Source organism: Anolis sagrei, chromosome 5, assembly GCF_037176765.1.
Source record: "Anolis sagrei isolate rAnoSag1 chromosome 5, rAnoSag1.mat, whole genome shotgun sequence".
NCBI classification, from domain to species: Eukaryota; Metazoa; Chordata; class Lepidosauria; order Squamata; family Dactyloidae; genus Anolis; species Anolis sagrei.
The window spans coordinates 3848552-3858479 of record NC_090025.1 but is presented as its reverse complement, the minus strand read 5'-3'; the positions used below and the strand labels follow the sequence as shown (position 1 = coordinate 3858479).

Here is a 9928-nt window from a genome sequence, read left to right as displayed (position 1 = left end):
AGACCCCACAAAAAGGGGGGGCCCTCTGTCCAGTGCAGTTGCTGAAATGGAGGCGGACATATTATAGTAAACATTGCATGCTCCGCCCTTCGTTTGGCAATCCAACGCCGGACTCCCTTTGGTCACTTAACCGCAAAGTCTCCGGGGAAACCCACCTCAGGACGGTGTCCAGCAGCAGGAAGGGGCCACAACTGCCACCATGGGGCCCCTTATTGGGGAGAGCGGCCATTCTGTTCGGCCCACAAACCAGGGCCAGGGTCCACCATTGCTGACCCCTCCTTTGGCAGGTTGCAAGAAATTCATGTTCGTCCTTGACGGTTCCTCAGTGTGGCTTTCCCCAGGAAGCGGCCAGCGCTCTCCAGGGGCCCTTGGGGCCACAACGGCCAACCCTGAGGCGCTTGGCTGTATTCCCACTTCGGCCGTAGGAGGCTAGCAAGGCCAGCCACAGGAAGCCTTTACGGAGAGAGACCCTGTTGTGAAAAGGCCCCCTCCCTCCTGCCAAGCTGCCCACAACTGGCCCCTTGGACCTCTCTCTCTCTCTCTTCCGGAAACAACTGTTCCACTCTAGATGGACGTCTCGTCGCACTTGGCCAGGGGGACACCCGTCAGGTAGATGCGCGCCTGGTCGGCGGAGTCCATCTCGTTGACGTAGTGCGGGAAGCCGTTGAGACCGCTGCCGCCATTCTTCTTGCCGGTGGCCAGCGGGTGCCGCTCGTCCTCCGGGGAGCTGGGGGTCTGGGGCTCGTGGCTGCAGCTGGTGGCGGTCGAGGGCATGAGGTCAAGGCCGTTCCTCTCGCGGCAGAGCAGCTCCCGCCGCAACCGCTCCCGACGCCGCCGTTCGTACAGCAGCAGGCAGCCCCCGCTGACCGCCACGCCCAGCACGAAGCACAGCAGGCCCACCAGCACGCCGTAGCTGCGCTCCCCTGACTTGACCGGACTCACGAGGCCTGAGCCTCCGCTGACCAGGTGGTAGGAGGCGACCACACCACCCACGCCGGACTCCACGCACCGGCACACATACACCCCCAGAGCGGTTGCTGCTCCGGCTGCAGAGAGCTCCAGGCCGTCCCTGCGGATGACGTAGGCTGAGGCGTCTTGGGAAGGCATTTGCCACTCACACCTTGACCAGGAGGACCGTGGGTTGCAGGGCAGGACCACCCGGGCAGATGGGAGCACCGGCACTTCGACCATCAATGGCACCTCTGGAAGTTAAAAGAGAGCTTGGTCACAGTCTTCTGTGCAGTTCAAATGGACACACATGAAGTGGGGAGGGTCCTAACCAGCTGCCTCTAGAACACGTGTGTCAAAACCTCCCTGTCCTTTTCTATGGCCCTCTAAATGAATTACAACTCCCATATTCTTCATCGTTAGACATCATGACTAGAACTGATGGGAGTTGCAATACAGTGACATCTGGAAGGCAGCAGTTTGTTCTGTTTACTCAGAATACAGGGGTTTGGATTGAGATCAACTTTGGCCCTCCCTCCAGGTATTTTGGACTTCAGCTCCCACAATTCCTAACAGCCTACCGGCTGTTAGGAATCGTGGGAGTTGAAGTCCAAAACACCTGGAGGACTGAATTTTTTTTAAAAAAATAATCTTTATTGAATGTTTTCAAAACACATATTGGTTTAAAAGAAAGGTTAGTTACAAGATTTAAAAACCAAACAAACCAAGTAGAAAGTCAAAGTAGTCCAAAAAAGAAGAAAGGAGAAGAAAAGCAAAGAAAAAAGAGAGAAGCAGAAAGGTACAAAATAAAAACAAAACTGCAGATTATTATTTTCTTCGGTCCGACTTCCGGAAAACTTTGAGGAGGTCTTCTTCCTTTTCCTCCTTCTGTGGATTTTCAATTCTCTATTCTATCTTTTCTTTTCTTTTTTTTGTCTTTTCTTTTTTCTTTCATCCCCCCCCCCCCCCTCTTATTTTTGGTATTTATGGGGAAATTCTGTAATTATTCACATCCTGCTTTTTATTTCTTATTTTAAATATTCCTTTATAAATGTCCAATCTGTCTCTTTTTCTATTTTCCCTTTCAATTTTTGTAAAAGCTAACTTAGCCTGACCATGTTTTTTATATCCATAATTTCAGATGAAGAGTAAGAAGGCAGAAGGCATGATCATCAAGTTTGCAGACGACACCAAATTGGGAGGGAGAGCCAATAGTCCAGAGGACAGGAGCAGGATTCAAAGGGATCTTGACAGATTAGAGAGATGATGGGCCAAAACTAACAAAATGAAGTTCAAGAGTGACAAATGCAAGATACTCCACTTTGGCAGGAAAAACAAAATGCAAAGATACAAAATGGGGGACAATGCCTGGCTCGAGAGCAGTACGTGTGAAAAAGATCTTGGAGTCCTCGTGGACAGGAAGGTAAACATGAGCCAGGAATGTGATGTGGCGGCAAAAAAAGCCAATGGGATTTTGACCTGCATTAATAGGAGCCCAGTGTCTAGGTCCAGGGAAGTCATGCTCCCCATGCTCTACTCCGCTTTGGTTAGACCACACCGGGAATATTGTGTGCAATTCTGGGCACCACAATTCAAGAGAGATATTGACAAGCTGGGATGTGTCCAGAGGAGGGCGACTCAAATGATCAAGTGTCTGGAGAACAAGCCCTATGAGGAGTGGCTTAAGGAGCTGGGCATATTTAGCCTGAAGAAGAGAAGGCTGAGAGGAGATATGTTAGCCATGTGTAAATATGTGAGAGGAAGCCACAGGGAGGAGGAGGGAGCAAGCTTGTTTTCTGCTTCCCTGGAGACTAGGACACAATGGGACGATGGCTTCAAACTACAAGAGAAGAGATTCCATCTGAACATGAGGAAGAACTTCCTGACTGTGAGAGCCGTTCAGCAGTGGAACTCTCTGCCCCAGAGTGTGGTGAAGACTCCTTCTTTGGAAGCTTTTAAACAGAAACTGGAGGAGAGAGGCCTGGGGAGGGCCACTTGGTCAAAGGAAGACCAACTCTCTGTGTGGTGGAGGCTCCTTCTTTGGAAGCTTTTAAGCAGAGGCTGGATGGCCATCTGTCAGGGGTGCTTGGAATGCAATACTCCTGCTTCTTGGCAGAATGGGGTTGGACTGGATGGCCCAGGAGGTCTCTTCCAACTCTTTGATTCTAGGATTCTATGTTTTTTCCTTTTCCAATAATCAATTGTGGGTGTTTCTTTTTTTCGCCATAATCTTGCATAGCAAATTCTAGCAGCGGTTGTGGAAAGGAATAAAAGTTTGTCTATGTTGCTCTCGATTTTTTGATCTATAAATTCCCAATAGAAAAATTTTGGGTTTTAGTGGTATGTTAATCTTCAATATTTTTTGTAGTCTTCCCTGTATTTCTTTCCAGTAGCTTTTTGCTTTCTTGCACTGCCACCTTCCACTTCTCCACATTTCCAACATTTTGAGTTTACGTTCTTATAATACCTCCCTAATTTATGTGGTGTCATGTGCCATCTATGGAACATTTTTGTCCAATTTTCTTTTAGATCATAGGCATGCGTATATTTCAGTTTCTTGTTCCATATGATCTCCCATTCATCTAATCCTATAGATCTTCCAATATTCTTTTCCCCACTCCTGATTTAGATACAAGATTTAGATACAAGACCTGTGGGTATGATATTTGACTGTAAAATATCCTTTTACTTTCCCCCAACCTCAGAACCACAAGTGTGGTTGGGATGCAATTCCCATTATCCCCAGTCCCCATAGAAGGCATGACCACAATTTTCATGGTTTCCTCCTTTCTGTTGAAATTGTCCACATGCTTGCACATAGAAGCCATTGAAATCCACAAGAAGCATGTGGACAATTTCAACAGAAAGGAGGAAACCATGAAAATGAACAAAATCTGGCTACCAGTATTTAAAAAAACCTCTAAAATTGCAACAGCACAACAACAGAGAGGAAACAATCACAGACATCTAATCACCTCTCAACAAAAGATTTCCCCAGGCACTAACAAGCCACACCAAACAACTGCCAGGCCATCAACTGCTAATCAAGGTGGTCAGTTGAAACATTCACACCTAGCTCCAACAGACAAGAGTCCTTTGTCCCACCCTGGTCATTCCACAGATATATAAACCCTTTTTTCCTACTTCCAGCAGACCTCACTACCTCTGAGGATGCTTGCCATAGATGCAGGCAAAACTTCAGGAGAGAATGCCTCTAGAACATGGCCATATAGCCCGAAAAAACCTACAACAACCCATTCACACCTAGCTCCAACAGACGAGTTCTTTGTCCCACCCTGGTCATTCCACAGATATATAAACTCAATTTCCTAGTTCCAACAGACCTCACTACAACAACCCAGTGATTCTGACCATGAAAGCCTTCGACAATAAACTTTATTTTGTAAGTGCTGAAACTATATTATTTTTGTCACAAGAAAAAAGCCTCCAAAGGAAGGAAGAAACGGGGCTGTGAGTGGGTTGTTTTAGGTTTTTTGGGCTATATGGCCATGTTCTAGAAGCATTCTCTTCTGACATTTCACCTGCATCTATGGCAAGCATCCTTGGCATTTCTGTGTTCCACAGACCTCACAACCTCTGAGGATGCTTGCCATAGATGCAGGTGAAACGTCAGAAGAGAATGCTTCTAGAACATGGTCATATAGCCCGAAAAACCTACAACAACCCAGGGTCTGTGAGTTTTGTTGTATGGGTTATTTTGTGGCTTCTGGTGCTGGCTCACCTTTCTTCTCCGTGGGACACAATGCCGGCACATTCACTGCAGCCAGGTCTTGGATCAGCCTGAGGAGAAAGAGAAGGGAATGGCTTATTTATATATCGTGACAGGAGCAAACCAAACAGTTGTATTGCATTTTTAACAAACAAACAAACAAAACACAAAGTTTGCAAGCTTGGAAGTTGATTAAACGTCCTTTGACCAGTATCTGGCCCCTTGGAGTGCTTCTGGTGTTGCCGCAAGAAGGTCCTCCATTGTGGCAGGGCTCAGGTTGCATTGCAGCAGGTGGTCAGTGGTTTGCTCTTCTCCGCACTCGCATGTCGTGGATTCCACTTTGTAGCCCCATTTCTGAAGGTTGGCTCTGCATCTCGTGGTGCCAGAGCGCAGTCTGTTCAGCGCCTTCCAAGTCGCCCAGTCTTCTGTGTGCCCAGGGGGGAGTCTCTCATTTGGTATTGCCACTGGTTGAGGTTCTGGGTTTGAGCCTGCCACTTTTGGACTCTCGCTTGCTGAGGTGTACCAGCGAGTGTCTCTGTAGATCTTAGAAAACTATTTCTAGATTTAAGTCATTGACGTGCTGGCTGATACCCAAACAGGGGATGAGCTGGAGATGTCTCTGCCTTGGTCCTTTCACTATTGGCTGCTACTTCCCGGCGGATGTCAGGTGGTGCAATACCGGCTAAGCAGTGTAATTTCTCCAATGGTGTAGGGCGCAGACACCCCGTGATAATGCGGCATGTCTCATTAAGAGCCACATCCACTGTTTGAGCGTGGTGAGATGTGTTCCACACTGGGCATGCATACTCAGCAACAGAGTAGCATAGCGCATGGGCAGATGTCTTCACTGTATCTGGTTGTGATCCCCAGGTTGTGCTAGTGAGCTTTCATATGATATTGTTTCTAGCACCCACTTTTTGCTTGATGTTCAGGCAGTGCTTCTTGTAGGTCAGAGCACGGTCCAGAGTGACTCCCAGGTATTTGGGTGTGCTGCAGTGCTCCAGTGGGATTCCTTCCTTCCCAGGTAATAATCCTCAGAGCTCGGGATGCTTGTCTGTTCTTAAGGTGAAAGGCACATGTCTGTGTTTTAGATGGATTAGGGATCAGCTGGTTTTCCCTGTAATAGGCAGTAAGAGCACCTAGCGCTTTGGAGAGCTTCTGTTCTACAGTCTTAAAGCTCCCTGCTTGAGCAGTAATGGCACGATCATCAGCATAGATGAAACTCTCTGTCCCTTCTGGCAGTGGCTGGTCATTTGTGTAGATGTTGAACGTGGATGGGGCAAGCATGCTCCCCTGAGGCAGGCCGTTCTTCTGTTTCCGCCATCTGCTTCTCTGGCCCTGGAACTCAACAAAAAAGCTCCTGTTTTGTAGCAGGTTTCCTATGAGGCGGGTGAGGTGGTCGTCCTTTGTGATATTCTACATTTTCCTCAGGAGGAGGCGGTGGTGGTTCACAGTCTCATTGGCTGCAGACAAGTCTATGAAGACATCTCCTGTGATCTGCTGCCTTTCAAAGCCATCTTCTATGTGCTGAGTCAGGTTCAGCACTTGCGATGTGCAGCTTTTGACTTTCCTGAAGCCAGCTTGCTGTGGGATCAGACAGGGGTCTATTTTTTCCGTAATTCTATGCAAAATAAGTCTCTCCAGGACTTTGTCGAGGTGGCACAACAGGGAGATTGGTCTGTAGCGTTTTGGGTCATTACGGTCTTTGCCTGGCTTCAAGATGGCGATGACTCTTGCTTTCCTCCAGATTTTGGGGATCTGACAGGATGCAGTGCAGTTCTTCATCAGCTCCAGCAGTCAGCGCCTTGCTTTTGGGCCAAAGTTCTTGATTTGTTCCATCCGTAGATCATCCAAGCCAGCTGCTTTGCCAAACTGTTGCCATCATGTCATCATGGAGGAGCTGCAGGATGTTCACAAATGTATAGGGTGTAGGGCGCAGACATCTTGTGATAATGCGGCATGTCTCATTAAGAGCCACATCCACTGTTTTAGCATGGTGAAATGTGTTCCACACTGGGCATGCATACTCAGCAGCAGAGTAGCACAGCGCAAGGGCAGATGTCTTCACTGTGTCTGGTTGTGATCCCCAGGTTGTGCCAGTCAGCTTTCGTATATTGTTTCTGTCACCCACTTTTTGCTTGACATTCAGGCAGTGCTTCTTGTAGGTCAGAGCACGGTCCAGAGTGACTCCCAGGTATGTGGGTGCTGGGCGTCTGGGTGTCTGGCAGATGAGAGTGAGGGAAGCCTGCTTCTCTACCCTCCCTGCCCTTCCAGACCCGTGTTCAAAGCCTTCCATAGCCATGCCACTTACCCCGCCTGTCCGTGATGCTCCCGGCAGCCCCCCAGGTCCCGGCTCCAACCACAAGCGGGGTCTCTGGAAAGGAGGCAGTCCTGGCAGGTCTTATACGCATGGCAGGTGGACGTGGGGATTTGGGTCACCTCTGTGTCGGACGCCACGTAGAGCCAGTTCTGGAGAGACAAAGGAGGCAAAAGCCGAGATATGAATGAGGGGCCAAGCAGGGAGGAGCCTCTCTTTCCCTATGAGAAGTGCTGCCAGGCCTCTCACACTGACCATTCCCTCCCTTTCTCTCTCTTTCGAATGTGAAGGTGTCCTTAGGCAAGGGCTTATCAGGGACGGCTGCAAAGGAGTTGCCGTGACCGGCCTTGAGGAAGTGGCGGAGGAAGGAGAAGCATCCGTCTGAGAATTGGCATCCACTGAAACCTCCCCTGTCCTTGAGAACCGGACGTGACAGCCATGTTTACATATTTCAAAGGGAGGTCACATTGAGGAGCAGGCCAGCTTCTTTTCCACTGCTCTGGAGACTAGGACACAAGGGAGCCATGGATGAAAACGCAGGGAAAGAGATTCATGGCCGGAATCACTGGGTTGTTGAGAGGAAAGAAACAGGGACATCGAATCACCTCTCAACAAAAGATTGCCCCAGGCACTGCCAGGCCATCAAATGCTAATCAAGGTGGTCAGTTGAAACATTCACACCTTGTATTGTCAAAGGCTTTCATGGCCGGAATCACTGGGTTGTTGTAGGTTTTTTTTTCGGGCTATATGGCCATGTTCTAGAGGCATTCTCTCCTGACGTTTGACCTGCATCTATGGCAAGCATCCTCAGAGGTAGTGAGGTCTGTTGGAACTAGGAAAATTGGTTTATATATCTGTGGAATGACCAGGGTGGGACAAAGGACTCTTGTCTGTTAGAGCTAGGTGTGAAGGTTTCAACTGACCACCTTGATGAGCATTTGATTGCCTGGCAGTGCCTAGAGCAATCTTTTGTTGAGAGGTGTTAAGATGTGCCTGGTTGTTTCCTCTCTGTTGTTTTGCTGTTGTAATTTTAGAGTTTTTTAATACTGGTAGCCAGATTTTGTTCATTTTCAAGGTTCCCCCTTTCTGTTCCAACAGACCTCACTACCTCTGAGGATGCTTGCCATAGATGCAGGCGAAATGTCAGGAGAGAATGCGTCTAGAACATGGCCATATAGCCCCCAAAAAACCTACAACAACCCAGTAATTCTGGCCATGAAAGCCTTTGACAATACTAGGTGTGAATGTTTCAACTGACCATCTTGATTAGCATTGGATGGCCTGGCAGTGCCTGGGGCAATCTTTTGTTGAGAGGTGATTAGATGTCCTTGATTGTTTCCTCTCTGTTGTTTTGCTGTTGTAATTTTAGAGGTGTTTTTTTTTTAATACTGGTAGCCAGAGATTCCGCTTAAACATTAGGAAGAACCTCCTGCCATGCAGGAAAATACATTCAAAGCATTCCTGACAGATGGCCGTCTAGCCTCTGTTTAAAAACTTCCAGAGAAGGAGACTCCACCGGACTCCCAGGAAGCAGAATATTCCATTGCCAAACATCTCTTACTACCAGGAAGTTCTTCTAATGGGTCTGAGAGATGGCCTCACACTGTGAGGTAGGCCTTAGTCTGTGAGAGAAGCCTGTGTGTGAGACAAGCCTCGGTATGAGAAGGCCTTGTGAGATTGTTGAAGGCTTTCATGGCCAGAATCACTGGGTTGTTGTAGATTTTTTCGGGCTATATGGCCATGTTCTAGAGGCATTCTCTCCTGATGTTTCGCCTGCATCTATGGCAAGCATCCTGCCCTTTGAATCCCTTGCTCCATTGGGTCCTAGTCTCCAGAGCAGCAGGAAAGAAGCTCAGCCTTGCCTCAACGTGACATCCTTTCAGATATGTAAACATGGCTCCCAGCCTTCTTTTCTCAAAGCTAAACATTCCCAGCTCCTTCTCCAAGGGCTTGGCTTCCTGCCGTTATGCGCTGTGGCTGAAGAGCCTTTTGAGTGCCGTAATAAATGGGACTGACCAACGGTAAACACAACAGGGACGAGCAATGGGTTCAAATTACAGGAATGGTGATTCCACCTGAACATTAGGAAGAACTTCCTGAATGCAAGAGCTGTTCAGCAGTGGAACTCTCTGCCTTGGAGGCTTTTAAATAGAGGCTGGATGGCCATCTGTTGGGGTGCTTTGATTGTGCTTTTCCTGCATGGCAGTGGGTTGAACTAGATGGCACATGTGGTCTCTCTTCCAATTATTATTGTACGATTCTACGTTACGTATCCCACCTGGTGGAGCTGCAGGTTCCGGACAGGTTGCGGCTCCGCAAAGAGATGGAGGTCCTCGAGGAGGGAGAGCCGAGGGCCAATCCTCACGGCCTTGTGGACGTGGCCGTCCTCTAGTTGGGATGAGGGAGAAGGACCGTCAGAGTGGACAAGGAGCAGCCACAGTCTCCAACCCCACAGAGCCCCACAAGATTAACCCCCTCTCCCCTGCCCCAATGAGTCTCACCTGTCCCCAGGTAGAGGACGTGGTGCTCCTGGCCAGAGAGGGCAGCCACCCGGTCGATGGCCAGACGCAGGTAGCGTGCCCCCGGAACGACCAAGACTGGTGCATTTTCCAGGGGGAGGACCAGTTCGTCCATGAGAGGGTGGTCACGCACAAAGGTCAGGACACGGTCAGGGAGGGCCAGCGAGGACGCAATCCCCTCCGTGCTGCTGGTCACACACTGAGAGAGCAAGGGAAGAATAATAATAATAGTAATAATAATAATAATAATAATAATAATAGTAATAATAATAATAATAATAATAAAGGTAAAGGTAGTCCCCTGACATTAAGTCCAGTCATGTCTGACTCTGGGGTGTGGTGCTCATCTCCATTTCTAAGCCGAAGAGCCGGCGTTGTCCGTAGACACCTCCACGGTCATGTGGCCGGCATGAC

The 9928-nt window shown here is 48.7% G+C and overlaps 1 protein-coding gene across 1 annotated transcript in view; it reads right to left on the bottom strand.

Annotated features, from left to right (window-relative positions):
• Positions 1–9928, bottom strand: part of SEMA4F (ssemaphorin 4F) — a 62235-nt gene continuing 52307 nt past the window's right edge. The window contains exons 10-14 of the mRNA XM_067468452.1: positions 9497–9713; positions 9274–9383; positions 6990–7147; positions 4691–4749; positions 1–1202 (exon numbers count right to left, since the gene is read on the bottom strand). Of these exons, the coding sequence (XP_067324553.1) occupies positions 565–1202; positions 4691–4749; positions 6990–7147; positions 9274–9383; positions 9497–9713 (1182 nt within the window). The 3' untranslated portion in view covers positions 1–564. The remainder of the gene's footprint in view (positions 1203–4690; positions 4750–6989; positions 7148–9273; positions 9384–9496; positions 9714–9928) is intronic.